The sequence below is a fragment of the Opisthocomus hoazin genome, chromosome 27 (genome assembly GCF_030867145.1).
Source record: "Opisthocomus hoazin isolate bOpiHoa1 chromosome 27, bOpiHoa1.hap1, whole genome shotgun sequence".
Taxonomy (NCBI): domain Eukaryota; kingdom Metazoa; phylum Chordata; class Aves; order Opisthocomiformes; family Opisthocomidae; genus Opisthocomus; species Opisthocomus hoazin.
In genome coordinates, this window is record NC_134440.1 from 1053279 (window position 1) to 1073474 (window position 20196).

The 20196-nt window shown below is 69.1% G+C and overlaps 1 protein-coding gene across 1 annotated transcript; it reads right to left on the bottom strand.

Moving 5' to 3' along the window:
* Positions 1 to 146: 146 nt before the first annotated feature.
* ARHGAP45 (Rho GTPase activating protein 45) lies at positions 147 to 19517 on the bottom strand. The gene is made up of 23 exons (XM_075444220.1): positions 19366 to 19517; positions 17161 to 17491; positions 15004 to 15147; positions 13870 to 13954; positions 13310 to 13382; positions 12727 to 12805; positions 12209 to 12346; positions 11912 to 11976; positions 11411 to 11521; positions 10725 to 10805; positions 10297 to 10476; positions 9929 to 10066; positions 9479 to 9669; positions 9041 to 9174; positions 8596 to 8673; positions 8088 to 8189; positions 7577 to 7740; positions 6880 to 7068; positions 6365 to 6502; positions 3605 to 3843; positions 3215 to 3476; positions 2843 to 2936; positions 147 to 2654 (listed from the first exon to the last, which is right to left on the bottom strand). Exons 1-23 carry the CDS (start codon positions 19453 to 19455, stop codon positions 2278 to 2280), a joined length of 3483 nt encoding a protein of 1160 aa, XP_075300335.1. The 5' UTR covers positions 19456 to 19517; the 3' UTR covers positions 147 to 2277.
* Positions 19518 to 20196: the final 679 nt, after the last annotated feature.

Genomic DNA, 20196 nt, shown 5'->3' on the forward strand with positions numbered 1-20196 from the left:
TCTTTTCCAGGTCTCCCGAGGGTTTCTAAACTTCCGTTCACTTGCTAGCAACCCGTGGAGCGCTTCCTTGCCGTGCTCAGCCTCCCGCGGCCTCGGGCGGACGCATCCGGAAGGCCCCGATCCCCAGGACAGACGCAGGCTGGAACACACCGACTTTATTATTTTTTTGGAAGCGTATCAGCCTGAGCGCAGCAGAACACGCGACGCAGCTTCGTACAGCGGCACCGGCACCTCGTAACAACGCGCTTTGCTCCTCCCACGCTGAACTGACGCGCAGGTAGAGGGGGGCCCGTCACCACGCGCAGCTCAAGCGCAGATTTTGTCCCTTCCCCCTCGCGTCGCCCGTCCTCGGGTACCGGCAGCGGGAGAGGCAGCCGGCCGGTGGTCCTGCCGCCGCGGCACGGCCTCGGGGAAGCCAGCAGCTTGCTGAAGAGCCGCGGCGCAGGGCGACCCGCAGGTCTCTGGCTCAGTGACCAGCGTTCGGCTGTGGGTTAGCCATGGGTTTTGTACCTTTAACCTGGTTTGCCGAGACGCGTTCCGCTGTCGCGGGGGGCTCTGGGAGCGGTGAGGCCCAGGCTCTCCCCTGTGCCGGAGGCTGCTCCTCGCAGGGGCCAAGCGCCCGGCTGGCGGCCCCGTCCCGCCGTACCGGGGTGCGCGCAGCCGGAGCACCGCTCCCGCCGGGCTCCCTCGGCCGGGGGTCTGCCCCCGCCTTGGCCCTCGGGCTGGGTGCTCCTCGGAGCTGGTGCGGCGAGGTCCGACGCGCGAGCAGCCGGGGCGGGAGATGGTCCCGTGGCCAGCACCCCGCGGAGGGAGGGTCGGGGTGATTATCAGAACGCAGCTTCGGATTTGTGCAATTTCTTCAATGTCCCGGCCGGGAGCTCTTGGCCTGTGCTGGCCGTGTGCCCTCCCGGGCCGGGGGGCCGGGGCACGCTCAGCGGCGACCGCAGGAGCACAGCCCACACACAAGCAGGGTAATGGAAGGAAGCAGCTTTCGGCTCTTTCTAAGCTGAAGATCTACTCGTTTCTCTATGCTTCAGTGCAGAAAAGTCTCGTAGCTTTAAAAAAAAATACTTTGGCTGGTCTTGTTTGACCCTTGAAGTTCCTTTGCCAGCAGAGGTAGTGGATTCGTGTCAAAGGGCGGTCTCTTTACAAAACAAAAAGCCTCGTACGCTGGCAGGGGCTGTGACTCGGCGCGGGCCGTGGGCCCTGGGGAGGGGGCAGCTCCCCTGGGGACCTGCTCGCTGCCCAGCTCCTGCTCGGGGCCAGCGGGAGGGGCGGAGGCGGCGTCCTGGCCTCGCAGCTTAGATTGCTGGAGACCAAATGTCTTATCAAGAAAAAACAAAAACCCTGAGAGATGAGACAACGCTCCAGACGCCGTCCCCTGAGCTGGCTCGCAGCTGGCGGGCTGCCAAGTGGAAAAATGCCCATAAATACCAGCAGCACCGCGGACCGCGCCAGCCGAGCCGGGGAGGGCACGTCGCGGCGGGAGTCCTGCGTCGCGCCGAGGCGCTGAGGCAGGAAATTCGTCGCTGGACTTTGGGTGCCCGGAACAGTCGGAAGTGATAAATGTACCTCGCGGGGCCTGGCAGACGGCGCGGCTCTGTGCGAGATGGTGCGGGGGGCTTCCCCCCGCTGCGCCAACCCAGCGCTGCTCTGGCCGTGGCCCCTTCCCGGCGCGCTGTTCCCAGGCCGGCACAACCAGCCCGCGTGTGCTGTGCTCGGTGCTGTCCGTCTGTCCAGGCTGTGCCCGTGCCAGGCTGCAGTGCCCTGCTCCTGCCCGCTGCGGGGGACGCTCCCTGTGTCACCTCCTGGCAGCCTCAGCTCCCTCTGCAGCCACAGCCAGCGAGCACGGTCGGCTGCTTGGACTCTTCGCATCGCAGTTGCTGCAGCAGAGGCGCAGGATTAGGGAGCGGGGCAAGAATTAAGCCCGTGACCTGGCACGGGCACGGCAAAGCCCTGGGCTCCTTCCCAGCCTGGAGGGTCTGCCCTGCTTCAGCTCCTTCCCAAGAGCCGATCATCGCAGGCTGCGGGGCCGAGCCGGGGCTCCCAGCAGCCGGGGCGGCCCGACCCGCTTTTCCCCGTCGGGGGCTGAGGGGTTTTGTGTGAGCGCTCCAGCCGCGGGCCAGCGAGGTCTTGCCTGCAGCCCACACACCAAACCCCCCGCGCCGCCTCTCCCCACCCCTCGACACCGCAGCGTCGCGGTCGCTGCGCCCGGGGACCTGCTGGGTTCTGCCCCTTTGCCCCATCCCAGCGTCCGCGGCGTTTTTGTGCGGTGGCTCAGATAAAGCGGGGCTGCTGCTCGCGGCCGCGCTGGCGCCAGGCAGCGGCCAGCACGGCCGTGTTGTTGGACTGGTTTGTGTTGTAGTCCGGGTCGGCAGCGAGGAGGCGGCTCTCGGGGGGCTCTTCTGCGTCGCTTTGCTCTTCTCCCGGGGGGCTGCGGCAGCGGGGAGCGCTGCCCTCCGTGTCCGACTGGCCCATGCTGCAGCTCCGGCTCCGCTGGCCCTCGCTCCCGTCGTCGCAGAACTGGGCTTCGTCCGTGCTGGTCTCGCTCTCCTGTTTGGTCAGCTGAGTCCGTGAGCCCTCGTCTGCGGCAGCCAGCAGCTCCCCGCTGTCCTCCAGCTCCGAGTCGGAGTCAACGGAGCGGTCACCAGGCTCTGCGGGACAGAGGGAGCCCGGCGTCACGCTCTCGCCCGGCACCGTGGCATCAGCGGGAGCTTTGTTCAGCAAACTTGTGGTCTTCGGGGGAGGGGAAGGGGTTCGTGGCCCTGCCACTGGTGCCCCCCTCGTACCTCCCGAGGGAGCTGTGCCCACCGCGGAGGAGGGCCGGGTCCCTTTCACTTACCTGCGAAAGAGTCGGCGCCGTAACCCAAACTCCCCTTCCCTGACTCGAGGTAGGGGACGCTGCCGGGAGCTGCGGGCTGGGAGCCTGTGCTGGCCTGGAGGGAGAGGTGCAGTGGTGAGGGCACGGAGGGGAGGGAAACTCCTTCACGGAGACGTGGTTCCAGAAAACGTTCAGGGGAGAAATGCCATCGTTCTGCCCCTGTGTAACAGTGCCCAGGCTCCGTCCTCCCACCCCCGCCCGTCTCGCCCGCTGGGACTCTTCCTTGGGGCAGGAAATGGCTCGAGGCCGCAGCGAAGCGAGGTGGGTTGCCAGCAGAGGCAGGGTCCGTCCTGGCTCCGCGCCCCGAGGCTGCTCCCTCCCCGAGACTCCTACCAGGTCCGGGCAGCCGGCTGCCTCCTCCTGGCCGCCTGTGCCGTATTTGCCGGAGTCACCCAGCACCGCGCTCTCCTTGGTCTCAAAGATGGTCGAGTAGAAGATGATGAGCGCCTCGATGATGCGAGCTTGGTGGGGGTAATCCACCAGCGAGGACAAGGAAATGGTGGCGTCCGTGGGCCTGGGGCGCATCAGTGTTGGCCCAAAGACGATGCCCAGGTTGCTTGAGGTCATCTTGTTGTCCTGTTCCACTTCCACGATCCTGGGGAGGAGGAGGAGGAGGAAGAACGCGTGAGAGGGTCCATGGGGAGGCTGCGCCCACCTCTCGCTCCAGGGACGCCAGGGAAGGTGCCCCAGCACCCGCCCGGGCTCTGGACCTGCCCTCCTCACCTTCTCAGGTGCTGCAGGAGGTACTGGAGCGTGGCCATGTTCTCCCAGGGAAGCTCCTGCAGCAGCTCCTTCAGCTTCAGCACCAGGTTCACCACCACCTTGTCCGTGTCGGCTCCTTTGTCCACCAGCTCAGGGCCCCCCTTCCCGCTCTTGCCCTTGGCCTCGCCGCCCTGCAAGCTCTCCTTGGCCAGGCCCATCAGCTCGTTGTAGATGCGGAAGGGCATGATGGGCTCCGGCAGCTGCACGCAAGAACAGGAGCGCCGGGTGCTGGAGAGCCGTGCCTCCCGCTCCGGGGGCACCTCACCCTCCCCGAGCCCCAGACCTGCCCCGTGCCACCCAGCTGAGGAGACCTGGGACCTGCCCACAGCACGGAACCAGCCCCGGTGCTGCCGAGGCACGCTGCCCAGAGGTAAGGCTTATTCATCCGCCGCCTGGAGCGCGTAAATCCAGCCTCGTTTGTCCTAGCTAATTAGTACCTGTGAAGTTCAAGCAAAAAGCCGCGTTTGGCCACCCCGTGGGCGCTCTGCTCGTCGGGAACCTCCAGGCCACGGGTAAGGGGTTCCCGCTTCTCCCTAGCAGAGCCCTGGGGTGGGCACGGCGGCAGCTCGAGGCGGCTGGAAAGGGGACAGGGATGGAGGAGGACAGGGCGGATTGTTCCGGGGCGGAGAAGGCCGGGCACAGCCCGCAGCAGGGGTGGGGATGTGCTTAGGTGGAAGCTCCTGCTCTGAAGGTTGTAGGAAGCAGCCAGTGCCGTGCGTTAACGAACTGGTGGGTGTGCATTAACGAACTGGTGGGTGTGCATTAACGAACTGGTGGGTGTGCGTTAACGAACTGGTGGGTCTGCATTAATGAACTGGTGGGTGTGCGTTAACGAACTGGTGGGTCTGCATTAATGAACTGGTGGGTGTGCATTAACGAACTGGTGGGTCTGCGTGGCAGGCGATGCTTTCGGAGCGGCTTAAACAGCCGCGTTCAGGCCCTGGCTGCCTCTCACGGCAGAGCCGCTGCCGCCAGCCCAGCGCTCGGCAGAGGGACGCGGGGGCCGTTTCTCTACAGTGTTGGATCACGGCTCAGGACTGATTCTGCTTTTCTCCTCTGGAGAAACCGCGGAGGCAGCTCCGAGCCCTCCTCTCTGTGCAGGGGATGCCCAGGAGCCCTTCTGCGGCGCGACCCAGCCCTCCAAGCGAGGCGGCACCAAAGGGTTAAGCGGGGAGGCTGCAGCGCGGAGGAGAAGCCGCTTCCTCTGCTCCTGCCTTGCGGTGGCTGGGGAGGATGTGGGTGCTGCCTTCGCGCTGGTTGTGCTGCCAGTTCTCCAGTTTGTGTAGGGGCGTTTGCCGGGGGTGGAGAACGGCCACGAGCAGTGCACAGCCCCCCGTGAGCCCACCCAGGGCGACCTGAGGGGCACAGCCCCCCGTGAGCCCACCCAGGGCGACCTGAGGGGCACAGCCTCCCACTGAGCCCACCCAGAGTGACCCAAGGGGCACAGCCCCCCGTGAGCCCACCCAGGGTGGCCCGAGGAGCACAGCCTCCCACTGAGCCCACCCAGAGTGACCCGAGGGGCACAGCCCCCCGTGAGCCCACCCAGGGCGACCCGAGGGGCACAGCCCCCCGTGAGCCCACCGCAGGGGACCCGAGGGGCACAGCCCCCCTGTGAGCCCACCCAGGGTGACCTGAGGGGCACAGCCTCCCACTGAGCCCACCCAGAGTGACCCAAGGGGCACAGCCCCCCGTGAGCCCACCCAGGGTGGCCCGAGGAGCACAGCCTCCCACTGAGCCCACCCAGAGTGACCTAAGGGGCACAGCCCCCCGTGAGCCCACCCAGAGTGACCAGAGGGGTACAGCCCCCCGTGAGCCCACCCAGGGCGACCTGAGGGGCACAGCCTCCCACTGAGCCCACCCAGAGTGACCCAAGGGGCACAGCACCCCGTGAGCCCACCCAGGGTGGCCCGAGGGGCACAGCCCCCCATGAGCCCACCCAGAGTGACCCGAGGGGCACAGCCCCCCGTGAGCCCACCCAGGGCGACCCGAGGGGCACAGCCCCCCTGTGAGCCCACCCAGGGTGACCTGAGGGGTACAGCCTCCCACTGAGCCCACCCAGAGTGACCCAAGGGGCACAGCCCCCCATGAGCCCACCCAGGGCGACCCGAGGGGCACAGCCCCCCGTGAGCCCACCGCAGGGGACCCGAGGGGCACAGCCCTGCTCGGGGATGTGAGCCGAGCCCCGGCTGCGCCGTGCGGAGCGACCTTGGCTGGGTCACTTCCCTGTTCGTGTGCCTGGTTCCCCAGCTGCAGAGGGCAGGGAGGGTTCGGGGCGCCTGCACGTGGTTGCGCTGCGGCTGCGAACGCCGGACGGGGCGATGGCGGCCGCGTTGCGCGGGGGCTCGCCGGGAGCAGGGGGCCCGCGGTCGGCTCAGGGGAGGCAGCGTGTGGGTGCCTGCACACGGTCGCATCTCCACTGCCAACCCCCTCCCCACGGAAGGGACCCCTCACCACCCACGCTGCCGCCGAAGGGACCCCTCACCACCCACGCTGCCGCCAAAGGGACCCCTCACCACCCACGCCGCCGCCAAAGGGACCCCTCACCACCCACGCCGCCGCCAAAGGGACCCCTCGCCGCCCACGCCGCCGTGCCGTGACTCAGCCCAGCTCGGGCACCGTTCCTCCTGCCAGGGCCGGCTCGGTGGAGCCGCGTTCGGTGCTGGGAAGGTCGTTCCTCCCACCGCCTCCCCCTCCCCGCAGGAGGCATCCCCGGCCCCTGACCTGTCTCAGGTAGAGCTTCAGGACGTTGCTGATATCATGAGGCGAGGCCTGGGACAGCTCCACCAGCTCCTTCCCGTTCTCAAATGCCTGGCAGAGCTTCTCCACGCGGGTCTTGACGCCGTTGACTCGGTAGATGCCCTGTGAGGGAGAGAAGAGAGGGGCCGAAGTGAGGAGAGCTGCTTCTTTGCGTGTTTGCGTGAGACGGCGAGCTGCTAGCTCCCACCCGCTCCTCTCGGGGCTGGAAACCCCCCCTCAGACACCGTTCTGGGACATCCCCTCCCAGCTCAGACGTGACGGCCGTTCCTGCTGCGTAGGAAAGAGGGAGGCAAGAGAAGTGAGTTTCCACGGTCAGAGTTTGGGGTATCAGGGCCACGTTTATCACCCGGGACTTTCTGGTTTCCTCCCTCCAGTAACCTGAAAACAGCGCCCGCTGGTCTCCGCGCCGAGGCGGGTCGTTTCCGGAGCAGGCACCCGAGCCAGCTCAGCTGGAGAAGGGGGAAGAGAGCGCGCGTCACCTTGGTTTTCAGCGCCCGCTTCTCAATCTCCGAAACGCACTTCTTGATGATGAAGGGGATGCCGTCCGAGCTGCTCTGAGAAGCCTTCGTGAAGTCTTGCCCGAAAAGCTGCAGCTTCCCTTGGAGCTTCTTGTGGCCGCACTGGATGGCCAAGGTCTCCAGGCACTTCTTGTGGCAGGCCAGGTAGCACTGGAAGAGACGGGGGAGTGGGTGGCGGTGGGAGACAGCACCCCGGGGGAGGGGAAGGGCAGCCATGGAGGCATCGCTCGGAGCACGAGGAGCTCGTGGAGCCGGGCAGCAGACAGGAAAAACGCCTTTCTTGGAGACAGCGCGGGGCCAAGCAAAGCACACGGACCCCTCCCCAGGGGAGGAACGTCTTCCCAAGCACGGTCAGAGCGGGGCTAACGCGGTCCTGCCCCAGGTGCCTGCTGGCACCGCTGCTGCCGCGGGAGCTCGGCCCTCCTGGCCACGGTTACGGCCGTGGGTTTGCCCACGCGTGGGCCGGGGCTCCTGGCTGCGCTTCTGCCGCCCGCGTGAAAAGCCGCACTGCGATGCGCCGCTGCCACGCGTGCGGGGACGCGGGGGACGGGCGGTCACAGGACCGTGGGCAGGTGGAGGGGGAGGTCACCCCGGTCCTGGGACGCATCCTCCACCTCCTCCACCCTCCGAGCTCTCTTCCCACCTCTGCCAGCTTTACCTCCTCGCACTCCGCGCCCTGGAAGTAGACGTAGCTGTTGCACTCGCGACACTTGGAGGGGGCGCGGAGCTTCCTCAGCCGGTGCGTCTGCGCGGCCCTGGACAGGCCGATGTTTCGGAAGGGCCCCGTTGGGGCCGTCATCTCGGGGCTGATCCCGTTGATGCCTACGAGCAGAGCAGAGCGCGGCTGCAGCCTGGCCCCTGCGGAGGGGAGGCTGGCAGAGCTGGAGCAGCGGGACCGCTGGCACGGAGCGGGCAAGCAGCCGGGTGCCCCCGTTCTCTGGCAGCACCGCAGGCAGCCCGCACGCCGGGGTGCTCGGCCCCAGCTCGCCTGTTCCCACCGCTCCGAGCCGAGCTCAGCCCCCGGTAAAGGCAATGCTGTCGGGCTCCTCGTGGGTCGCCATCAGGTACCCTCCCAGCAATCATTCCGTTTACCTCCAGAGCTACCGAATTCGGGGAAAGTCAACCTGCAGGGAGCTTTGCCCCGGTGGGGCAGGAGCCCTCTCACGTACCCTGCTCGAAGGGGGTGGCATTTTCCTCCTTCTCCTCCAGCTCCTCGCTGGAGGACATGGTGCCGTTGGAAGACAGCCGCTGGAGTTTGTGGCTGAATTCACCTGTCAGGAGAAAACCCACAAGCCGGTGAGATGATCGGCAAAGCCGTTTCTCTCCCAAGCGCTCTGACGCTCGTGGCTGAGTCCCACAGCGAGCAGCCGCATGCCCTGTGCGGCTGGGGCAGCTCTGGAGAAAATGGGAAACTGGGAGCTGTCAGGGGCTGTGTGTGCCCACAGAGAGCCTCGCCGGGGACTGCAGCCGGAACAGCGGGAAGGTTCAGTGGTCCCCTGTCCCGTCCCATCCCACCCTGTTGGAGACTGGGATCAGAGCAGTTATTTACAACACAGTGTGATTACAAGGCAGATAACAAAAAGAAGAGCCAGGTCGCGCCTGACTCCGACGCTCTGGGTTTGGGCTGGCTGACAGCAGCGGAAGGACTCCCTGCCCCGGGCTCTTCTCGGCGCCTACCTGCGCTTGAATCCAGGCTGCTGTCAGCTTCGGTGACGGAGGTTGGCCAGGATTTATGGACCTGGTGTCCCCTCCCACCTGCAGAGGAAAACACAGAGTCCGTCGGAGATTGCTTCCTGCGTTCAGGAGAGAAACACGGGAGAAGGGCCTGGGCTCTGGGAGACACCGCAGTCGCTGACGGAAGCTGCTGCGGGGCTGGGGAAGGGGCTGGGGGGGGCTGTGGTGCCTTCACCCAGCAAGCAGAAGAAGAGATGGGAAGGTGGAGGAGGGACTGCTAGGTAGCACCACACAGCAAAAGCGAAAAACCTGCAGCTCTGATTGCGTGTCCTTCAGGAAATTCAGCTCGCAAGGCTTGCTCTGCCAGCCCGCCCTGCAGAACCCCCACGGCTCCGGGCCGGGGGGCCGCAGCCTGCTCCGGCGCTGCGGGGGCTCGGCTGGGGCTCACCTCTCCGCTCGGCCGCCGCAGCCCCGCTCTGCTGCTCCCTGGCTCCCGCGTCCGAGCCGGCCCCGTCGGAGCCGGCGTTCGCTGAGAGCTCGCCGGCGTTGAAGCTGCCCTTCCGCGTCCGAGTAAAGGGGGACCTGGCGGGCGGAACGAGGGAGAGAAGGGAAGGTCTGAGTGCGTGGGGAGGATGGGTGCTTGAAAACCTTATCCATGGCCGCTGTCCCCCTGCCTCAGGATTTATGGTCCTCTCCCCCAGACACCAAGCAGCCTGCCCCATCCACCGGAGGCTCTGAGGGCGATTCCCAGCCCATCCAGCCCCGCTTTCCCAGCAGGAGCTGCCTTCGGGCGCGCTGGGCGCAGCCGGGTGCTGCGGGGATGCCCAGCGCCAGCGGCAGAGGAGCGGAGCATAGAGCAGCAGCGCCTTCCCCTCCCCTCTCCTACCAGGCGTTGTGTGACACGTAGGGCTCGAAGTCGTACTGGATGTCCGGTTCGTCGCCTCGCTGCAGCTGCTTGACGTGAGAGGCGTATTGCTGCCCGGGGTCGTAGAGCTTGCTGCTCTCGCAGAGCGTCTGGAAGTTGACGGGCAGTGGAGCCGTCTGCATGTGCATGATCTGGTAGAAGGAGATGGTGGCCTGAAAATGACGTAGAGAAAATGAGACGTGAGCTTTGTGAGGTGACATACACGAACGAGAGAGACAAGGAGCTTGGTCTGCAGCCTTGAGCCTTGGCTTTTCGGAGCACAAAGGAGCGAGGAGAGCTCTACGTCCACCTGCGCCTCATCTGAGATAGCAGCAGCTCAGCCGGGTCTGCTGGGGCGGCAGCTCTGAACCTCTCCTGAGCAGGACACGGCCACCCCCTGCCCCGGGGCCACCCCAAGCACGCCCCACTCACCGTCTTCATGACCTGGTCGCTCTGTTTGATCACTTCGTGGATCTGCCGCAAGGAGTTCACCTTGGTATCCTCCAACTCCTGCTTCTGGGTATTTGCATCCGCAACGCAGGTCCGGTACGTGGCCATCGCCTCTTCTGCCTGAGTTGGGAGAGCAGGAGAAGCAGTTCGTGGCTAAGGAGGACGTGGAGAACCACTCTCTGCGCTTGGACCGCGCTCCTCTAGGCATTCCTGCGCCGTGCCCGAGGATCCGTGGGGAGCTCGGTTCGGTCCCCATAGCTCAGGGCTGTCCCTGCGCTCGGGCAGCAAGGAGTGAGAAGGTTCTGGCCAGGCAGATGCTCAGCCCGAGTCCAGAGCTGTTGTGCTCCCACCTTGTTCTTGGCTTCCTCTTCCAGCCGCCTCTTCTTGTCCAGGGTTTTGGTGGTGATGCTGCTGGCGGTGCTCTGCTGCTCTTCCTCCGCCTTCACGGCCATGTACTTGGCCTTGTCGTGCTCCTCGCTGCGCTGCATGTAGGTCTGCTTGGCCTTGCGCAGGTTCACCTCTGCCTCTTGCTGCCGGGGAAAGCAGCGACCGGGGTGAGGACTGGACCCATCGCTTCCCCCGCCGGCTCCCCAGGGCCCCCTTCCTGGCCCCCGTGCCCCGTTTCTCCAGCGTCCCCCAGCACAGCAGAGGACAAAGCTCCAAACGCTGCTGGAGGGGGGCAAGGGGCCCGGCACCCTCAGAGGGGCACAAGCCCCGGGGGCACTCAGACCGGGCTCGGGCGCGCAAACCCAGCCGGGGCTGCGGGTCTGTTACTCACCAGCTTCCTCTGCGCCCGGTGCCACTGCTCCTTGATCTCCTTCCGCCGCTTCTCGTGCTCCAGGCGTCTCACTGTTAGCGGCTGCGTGGGGAGGGGGGGGACAGCCCCCACGGCGGTCTGAGCCAGACGCTCACCGCTCCTCCCTTTGCAGAAGGCTTTGCAAGGAGAAGTTCCCCGCGGCGGCTGTTATCGCTCCCAGCGCCGCTGGGCTCGGTTACGGCCAGGGTTTGTGCCACGGACAGAAGTTGGCAGCCTCCCTCCAGCCTGAGCTGAGCAAGAGCAGGGACAGGAGACGGGGTCCCCGCTCCCAGGCAAACAGCTCCGGAGAGCAGCTCGAGACGGGAGCGGCTTGGCGGGGGCTGGCGGGGAATGTGGGCACGCAGAGCCCTCGGACGAGGTGAGAGCGGTGAGGAGGTGCTGTTTGCTTTGCCAGACTTGGGGGTTTCTCCTAGACCCTGCGTCCGACCCATCCCCAAGGACCTGAAGCGGCTGAGCCCCTGGGCTCAATCCGCCGAGGCCAGCGCAAAGCCGGGGAACGCCGAGCCCGAGCGGGGCTGAGCCGAGCAGAGCCCGTTTGTGGAGGAGCTGCCTGGGGCAGCAGGACTGAGCAGATCAGTGGCCTCCTCACTGCCTGGCTGCCCGGGGAGGACCCTTCGAGACAGACGGACGGCCCTCCGTCCGCTCACCTGGAGGAAGGTCTGGTGCTGCAGCGTGTTGGCAGCCTGCAGAACCGACGTCCCGTGCTCCATGTCCTGCTCCAGGGCCAGCAGGTAGATGGACAGGAAGGGCATGTTGGTCTGAGAAAGGAGAAAACACACGGCCCTGAGCCCGGCACCGCAGCGTGAGCCGACGGAGACGCGTCCTGGGGGGACGGAGACTGCTGGGGGGAGGTTGGAGCATCGCCTGCCCAGTGCCCGGGCTGGAGAGCAGGGGCTGGGGCGCGTCCGGCGTGCGAGCCTGCCCGGGCTCTCCCTGCCGGCACAGCCGGGCAGAAGCACCAGCTACCGATGGAGGAGCTTTCGCAGGGTCTCGGCATCGTCCTTTGCTTTGGTTAGGACGTGGGAATTCTGCCAGGGAAGGAGCTTTGGAGAACTGCACGCCCGCTCTCCGGGGCCGGGCAAGAGAAGCTCTCCAGGGCCGCTGGAGCAGCCCGGATGGCCGGTGCCGTCGGGGACGCGGGGACTTGCCTCCTGGCTGATGGTTTGCTTGCAGCTGTTCGCCATCTTCTGCAGCCCTTTGGCGAACTCCATCTCTGGAAGAGAAAGGCTGAGATTGGAAGGACGTCCGAGCCGCAAGGGTGTCCCTGCTGACCGGGTTCCTTTTTCCAAATAAATCGGGAACTGCGGGGCTGGAGTTCACTGCAGCCCTTGCAGTGCCTGGCTCCCTCGGCCTCGTGCATGGGAGGACCTCGACCTGTGCTGGTGCTGCCGTAGGGGCTCAGCCCCACTCCGGAGAGGACCCACCCGCCGTCCTCCCCGCCTCACCCAGCATGGTCCTTTTCTCCAGGTATCCGATCAGGTCCTTCATGTACTTGGAGATGTTTTTGGCGTACTGGAGGGCAGCATCCACCCCTCCCTCGCAGCGCTGCAGCATCACGTCCACTTCCTCGGCCGGAGGGCGGCCTGCGGTGGGACGAGGGAGAGGGTGGGGAGAGAAAGAGGAGACCCACGCCGAATGTCTCAGCCCGAAATGCGCTCTCCAAGCGCCTTCGAGTTCCCAGGAGCACTGGAACAGCTGGGAAAACCCTAGGACAGCCTGGCGAGCCCCTGCGAGCCCCGTGAGCTTTCAGCGCAAAGCTCCCCGTTCCTGCGCCAGCATCGTGCTGTGCTGGGGTCCTGCCAGCCCCCCCGTGCCAGCAGCTCTGCTGCCGTGTCTCAGCCAAGCAGCCCTGCGTGGCTCAGAACCGCAGCAGCGGCGGGGAAGACGCCGGTTGGTGCCGGCCGGGCTGCTCAGCCGGGCACCCCACGACCCCAAACCGCGCGCCCAGACCCTGCCTGCTCACCTGTGTCGTAGCTTTGCACGCCTGGAGGCACGCTGGCCCCTCCGGCCCCGGCGATCCCCCCGCAGAGGCTCTCCATGGTCTTTGGGAACCGGGAGAGGAAAGGGACTGATCAGAGCCGGGGAAGGGGAGCAGCTGGAGGGGCTGGCGGCTGACGGGGACGCAGAAACCCGGTGCTGCCGGAGCCTTTCTGCTGCTGCTGGAAGCTGCTGTGCCCGGCCCGCGGCTCCGGAGGAAGGCCAGGAGCTAACGGGAGCGTTGCTGGAGAGGTGCCTTGCTCTGGGCACACACCAGACCGGGGCAGAGCCACGGAGAGCAACCAGAGCCGCTTTCTGCCCCTGCTGAGAGCTGCTCCGTCCCCTCCCGGCCACCCTGCCCTCTTGGTCGGGCTGCCAAGCGGCTTCTCCCCTCCTGGGGACGATGGTGAGGGCAGGAGCAAGCAGGCAAAGCCGACACGCAGCCCCGACAGGCTTGGAGGTGAGCTGGGGATCCCCAGGCGGGGGCGGGGGGCTCAGCCCCTTCCCGAGCCGGGTCTGAGCGCCCGGCACATCCCGAGCCCGGCGCGATGGGACCGGGCATCACTCACCTGGTTCTGGTCGCTGGGTGGGATGGAGAGGATGGTGCTGCTGTCCACCTCCCCCATGAGGAACTCGGACACGCTGTGAGGAGAGGAACGCGACCGGGCTCAGCGCAGGGAGGACGGGCAGTGACAAGCAGGGCTGTCACCCAGCAGCACCCGACCCGCGACCGAGGGACCGGGCCAGGGCCAGGGCGGTCAGGGCTGCAGCACTGGTGTCGGCGGGGATCAGCTCAGCTCCACGGGACCTGGTCTTGGTCACTCAGCTGGAGGAGCAGAGCTTGGCCCAGCACTGAACAGGGGCCGGGAGACAGAGCCTGTGGGCTCGAGCAGGCTTTGGGGTCCCTCCCCAGGGCTGGAGGAATCGCCGGTGAGAGCGGGAGGAGTCGTCTGCCCTCCCCGTGGGGTCTCCCCGTGGGGTCTCCCCGGTCCCCAGAGCAGTGGGGCTGTGTGGGGCTGTGCGTGGGCGAGGGGATGGGGTGAGGGGTGGAGGTGTGTCCTGGCCAGCGGGGATAACGCGGTCCCTCAGGGGACCTTCTCTGGGGGATCGCTGGCCAGAAGTCCCTTACGTGCTGCTGAAGGACACTGCGATGGTCTCCACGGCCTTCTCGAACTCCCGCTTGTCCGTCTCATTGTTGGATTCGTAATGGAAACCTGGAAACGAGGAAGCGAGGCAGCCCTGTCGCCACGAGTGCCTGTCTCGGGGAGAAGGAGCTGCCGGCTCCCGCCGGTCTCAGCCCTGCCGTGGGGCTGGGGCTGGGTCCGGGGAGGTGAGGACCATCCCTGCGGACGATGGACCTTCTCTAGGGCAGCGCAGTGCCTCTGCCCCCCTGTTTCTCCCGGGAATGACTCCCCTGCCAGCATCACTTGGCTCCCATTTCTGCTCACTGCCGTTACCCAGGGCTGCCGGGAAAGCGCTGCTGACTGCGGACCCGTCCTGCTGCCCCCCATCCAGACCCCTGCCCCACGGCGGGACGGCTTCCTCCGGCAGGGCTCTCGCCACGGCCGAAAGAGGAACCGCCGGCGGCAGCAGGGACCGGCGTAGACAGGCGCCCGGGCCGAGGGACACTCGCAGCACCCCGGTGCCTTTCTGCTGGCTCCTCTGCCCCGGTGGGTGCCGGGGACGGTGAGCCGAGCCCCCGGGCTGCGGTGAGGGGCTGGGATCAGCCCCCACCCCTCTGCCCAGGGACGTGGGCAGCTGGAGCTCACGCCAGCCCACCCAGCGTGGGCCAGACCTCCTGCCCCCCACCACGAGGCTTCCTCTCCCCTCGCGGTTGCTGCTCGGTGTCCAGGAAGCGGCGCGGTGACGCAAAATGTTGTGCTGTGCCTGCGGTTAGCACAGCCGTCCCGCTCCCCGCTGGTGTAGCTGCGGGCAGGGGGTGGTGCCCCGGCCGGGATCCGGGCTCCGCAGACCCCGCTCCGACAAACACGAGGTGCTGCCGGGAGCAGGATCCCATGATTTCAGCGTTTCTCCTGCGGCGGGGCTTGGAAGCCCCCAGGCAAGGATCTGGGCTCCGGGATTTCTGACACTGCATCGTCCTTAAAACTAAAACACCCCAGCAGGCAGCCGATGCTTTCGCCCTCTCCGGTGTCCGTGGGGCAGCTCCCGTCCCAGCAGCCCCCCCACGGGCTCCCCGCACCCCACACGTCCCAGCACAGGGCAGGAGGGGAGCGGGACAGAGCTGCCAGCCCCACCGTCTCACCCTTGACTTTGGAGATGAGGGTGCCGGCGGCCGTCAGGGTCTCCAGGGTGTTGAGCAGGGGGTACTTGTTGATGACCTGGCGCAGGATGCGCAGGGTTTCACCCAGGCACTCGTGGGCCAGCGGCCGCTGGGGCTCCTGGGGGTCTGCAAGAGAGGGGGGCTGAGCCGCTGCCACACATCCCTGCCCCGTGTCCCTGACCCACATCCCTGCCCCGTGTCCCTGCTCCGTGTCCCTGCCCCGTATCCCTGCCCCGTGTCCCTGCTCCACGTCCCTGCCCCACATCCCTGCCCCATATCCCTGCCCTGTGTCCCTGCTCCGTGTCCCTGCTCCGTGTCCCTGCCCCACATCCCTGCCCCGTGTCCCTGCCCCGTGTCCCTGCCCCGTGTCCCTGCTCCGTGTCCCTGCCCCACATCCCTGCCCCGTGTCCCTGCTCTGTGTCCCTGCCCCGTGTCCCTGCCCTGTGTCCCTGCCCCGTGTTCCTGCCCTGTGTCCCTGCCCCATATCTCTGCCCCGTGTCCCTGCCCCATGTCCCTGCTCCGTGTCCCTGCCCCACATCCCTGCTCCGTGTCCCTGCCCCGTGTCCCTGCCCCGTGTCCCTGCCCCACGTCCCTGCCCCGTGTCCCTGCCCCGTGTCCCTGCTCCGTGTCCCTGCCCTGTGTCCCTGCCCCATATCCCTGCCCTGTGTCCCTGCCCCGTGTCCCTGCCCCACGTCCCTGCCCCGTGTCCCTGCCCCGTGTCCCTGCCCCGTGTCCCTGCTCCGTGTCCCTGCCCTGCGGAGCCTCCCCGGGGCAGCCCGACCTTTCAGGCATTTTTTCCTCAGTAGTAACTTTTTCCCTTGAAAGCAGTTTGGGAATTTCCTCCTCATTTCCTCCCCTCCCTCCCCACCGGACTGGTGCTCCCAGCTGCCCAGAGGGATGTGGAAAGCCTGTCCAGCCGGGCTCACCGCGTCCCACAGGGTCCTTCCCCAGAACCGTCCCCTCCGCGGGCTCCAGCCCCCAGCCCGGGGTCCGGCCCCGCTCCCCGCCAGCCCGGTGCCGGGGCTGGGGCACGGGGCTGGGCGCTGGCAGCCTCCTGGGGTGCAGACCCTGCTGCAGGGGAGCGCTGGGGTGGGAGCCTGGCACCCGCTGCCCGCCCGGGCAAACCCTCCTCCAGCCCAGCCCCAGCTGGGGACCGGGAAGGGGTTTCCTCTGCTCCCTCTCCCATTCCAGGCCCCTTCGGAGTGGGAAGCGGGGATTGGGGCTGGGAATGGGGCTGGCTGGGCACGGGGGAGAGCCGGATCCTCCAGAATCACGGCAGGGCCCCGCGGGTCACCCCAGCCTCTCCCCGTCTCTCTGCCGCATCGGGGGTGGCACCGTCCCGCGGTCCCAAACCCACGGCAGTGGGGGGGTCACTGCCAGCCCCAGGCACTTTCCTCCTCACGCCTCAACGCCCAAACCCTCCCAGGGACCTGGAGGCATCGCGACCCCGGCTGCCATCCCACTGCCCCCCGGCAGCGCAGACCCCGGCCGCGCTCCCACCGCCCCAGCCGAGGATCCGGGCACTGCCCAGGCTGGGCGCAGCCGCTCCCCACGGCGAGCGGGGATGCGTCAACATCTTTGCAAAGCCAGCGCCGAAAACACGGCATCATGTGACCCCCCCCACCCCCCCACCGCAGCCCCACCTCGCCGCGGGGACCACGAGGTCCCCACTGCTGCCCTCGCCTCCTCGGGCAGGGACACCCACCCACGGCCCCGCAGCCCACCCGGCCCCGCGCCCACGCCAAGCCATCGGCCCCATCCCGCTGGCCGCCCCGTGGAGGCTGCGCTGGTGGGTCGGGGGGCCGGGGGGCCATGCCCGGTGCCCCGCGGGGCTCTGGGGGCCCTGGCAGGCAGCTGGCACCACCGCGCTGTAAACAGGAAAGCGGGTGGATGAAAATAGCTCGCAGGCAGGAAGCCACGTTATCCCGGCTCCGAGCTCCCGGCAGCCACCCACCACCCCTCTGCCCACGGCTGCCACGGCTCCACACGGCCCCCTGGGTGTCCCGGTCCCCTCCCGGCCCGGGCAGAGACCCCCACCCACGGGTGCGGACTGTCCCCAGGGAGGGGACGCTCCCGCGCTGTCCCCGCGGCGGTGGGCGGCAGCGGGGCGGCGGGAGCGGGGGGCACGGCGGAACTCACCGTCGCGCAGCACCACGTCGCGCAGGTTCTCCAGCGCGTCGGCGAAGCGGGCCACGTCCGTCAGCAGCTGGGAGATGTCCTCGGTGTCGATGAAGGGGCCCTCCCCGCCCTCCATCGGGCTGTAGGACGTGGGGGTCTTGTGGCCCTTGGGCACAGCCCTGGGGGCCGCCGCGGTGAGGGGGAAGCCGGCGGCGCTGGCATGGCGGCTGAGGCTCGTGGGGCGCTTGAGGGTGCCCACGGCGCTGGGGCTGGTGCTGAGCTTGGAGCTGGCAGGGGGCAGCTCCCCCAGGCCCGAGCCCGGCGCCTCCAGGCAGTCCTTGCGGGAGAGGTCCTGGGGAGCAGAGGCGAGCGTGAGGGCACGGCCGCTGCCACGGGGCTCGGCGGGGACCCCGGCCTGGGCAGCACCCCGGGACCCCCGTGCCACCAGCCTGGAGGGACGGGCTGCTGTCTGCGAGGCTGGCACCAGCCCCTGCCGCTGTGCCGTGCCTCAGTTTCCCCAGCCAGGTATCCTGGCAGAGCCCGAGGATCCAGCCCAGCCATGGCACGGGGGTGAGGCATCCCCCTCCCCAGCATTCCCAGCCCTTCGGGGATTTGGGGTGGGGGCTGGTGGGGACGGTCTCGGGGGGCAAAGGCAGCAAAGGGAGCAGCGGAGCAGCAGCTGGCAGGGGCTGGGTGCTCCCTGTCCCTGCCATGCGCGCCATGCCGTGCCATGCGTGCTGTGCCATGCCATGCTGTGCCATGCGCGCCATGCCGTGCCGTGCCATGCGCGCCATGCCGTGCCGTGCCACGGGCAGCCCCCGCAGCCGGCACTTCCCAAGGGTCCCGGGGACCAACTGCCCCAGCATGGGGCTTCCGCAGGCGGCCTCGGCTCCGAAACCACAGGCCAGAGCGGGCTCGGGCACCCCGTCTGCCCCCACCAGCCCCTCTGGGTCCGCTTTGTCATGGGGGGCACAGAGTGAGGGTGGGGTGACGCTGCCTTGTCCCCGGCAGCACCCCGACCCCGCGCTCGGGGTCCCGGGCACAGCCCAGCAGCAGCAGGATCGGGCCCCACGCGTCCCTTCCTCTTTCTCAGCCCGTCCCCGGGGGGGGGGCAGGGACGGGGACACCTCCCGCGCCGCGGGCTGGAGACTTCGCAGGCATTTTATGGCTGGGGGGACCCCCAAGTTCTAGGGGTAAAACTGCCCCGAGGGAGGGGCTGGGGCTGGCACCGATGGGGCGAACCCCCCGCGTCCTCCCCCCGGGAGCACCCACGAGGCTGCCGTGGGCGCGGGGCAGCCCTACACCGCGAGACCACCGCGGGGCTGCCCAAAGCCCCCCCGCCCCGACAGGGCCGCGGCCACCCGGCCCCCAGAACCTGTCCCCGGTCCCCCCGATCCCGTCCCCCCGTCCCCCCGACCCCCCCACCCCCCGGGGCCGTACCGTCAGCCGCACGGCGGGTGCGTGGGGCAGCGAGTCCACGGAGCGCGGGGCCGAGCGGGGCCCCCCCCCCCCGCCGGCGCCCGGCCGCGCAGGGGCTGTAGCTGTTCCTCCCCGCCGCCCGGCCCAGCATCCCCCCGCCCGCCCCCGCGGGGCCCTCGCCGGGGCCGGGGGAGGCGGCGGGGACGGGGACGGGTGCCGGTCCCCCTCTCTGCGGAGCCGCGGGCGGGCTCTCGGCCCCCCCCGGCCCGGTCCGGCCCCCCCGGCCCGGTCCGGCCCCTCGCTCCGCGGGCGCGGCGCAAGTGCGGGGCGGGCGGTCCCGGGGTGCGCGGGGGAGCCCCGGCCGCTGCGGGCCCCGTCGGGGCCAGGCGCTTCCTCCCGCACCCCCGGCGCCGGGGCGGGGGGGGGCCGGGGCAAGAAACGCATGGCAGAGCCCAGGCACCGGGGCTGCCCCAGCCCGGGCGGGGGTCCCCCGGCTCCCGCCCCCTCCCCCGGGCAGTTTGGGGGTGTCTCTGCCCTCCCCAAACCCTCGGCCGCAGCTCCCCGCCGCCGGGCTCCCCCCGCCCGTTGCCGCTCACCCTCCCGCTCCGTCCCAGTCGTCTGGGGCAAACCCCCCCCCACAGGCCCAGCGAGCAGGGTCCTTCCTCGGCTCCCTCCTCCTCCTCCTCGTCCTCCTCGCGGACCCCCCGGCCGGAGCCGGGACCCCCCCGGCCGGACCCGGGTCCCCCTTCCCGCCCCGCGGCCGCCGTGGCCGCCCACCCCAGCGGGGGGGGCCCGCGGGTCGCTCACCGGCGGGGTCTGCGGGACAGGGCTTCCCGCCCGGCTCTTCTTGGAGATGGAGGGGGTTTTGATCAGCTCCCGCTTCTTCCGGGAGAACATGGTTCCCGGGGGGGCCGAGCCCCGGCCTGGGGCTGCGCGGTGCCGCCGGTGCCGCCGGTGCCGTCGGGGCCGGGGCCGGGGCCGCGCTGTCGGGCGGGCCGTGACGCCGCCTCATTTCCTCAATCGCGAACCCGAAACAGGAAAAGGCGAACGCGGCCCCAGGGCTCCCCGGGCCGGGGGGAAGGGGGACCCCCGAACCGCTCCCCCCCCCCCCCGGGGCTCCCCGGGGGCCGGGGCGGTCTCCAGGCGGGCGGGAGGCGGCGGGGGTTTGCGGGGGGATGCGGTGCTGCAGCGCGGGGCTGCACGGAGGGGTGCGGGGGGGCAGAGAGCCCCACGCCGCGGGGCCGGGGCTGAACCCCGCGGGACCCCAGGCCTCTGTGGGGTGCAGCCCGGCTCTGGGGGTGTCCGTCAGTCCGGGGGGGACGAGCCCCGTCCCGCGGGGCATTGCTGGAGGCCCCGGGGCGGGGGGCGGAGCGGGATGCGGGGCTGCGGGGTCCCACCCGCGGGATGCTCCCGGCTCTGCCTCCCCCCTGGGCTCCGTGCCCCCCCGCGCTCCCCCTCCCGCAGCCTGCGGACCCCCGGCCGGATCCTGCCCTGGCCGCTGCCCACCGGGCTGCTGCCGACCCCCGAGGGGGGACCCAGCTTTGCCCTCGGGACCCCCCCGCGGGGCCTCGCTGCCGGCCGGGGCTCTCGCGGGGCGAGGGGCGGCCGTGGCGGGCACGGAGCGGGAGCTGGGGGGAC

Excerpts from the sequence above, each read along its gene's own strand:
- ARHGAP45 (XM_075444220.1), bottom strand. The coding sequence starts at position 19,455 with ATGTTCTCCCGGAAGAAGCGGGAGCTGATCAAAACCCCCTCCATCTCC. Across the intron at positions 11,977-12,208 it reads GGAGAAAAGGACCATGCTGG|AGATGGAGTTCGCCAAAGGG; the intron begins GTGAGGCGGGGA and ends TTTCTCTTCCAG. Across the intron at positions 10,067-10,296 it reads AAGAGGAAGCCAAGAACAAG|GCAGAAGAGGCGATGGCCAC; the intron begins GTGGGAGCACAA and ends CTCCCAACTCAG.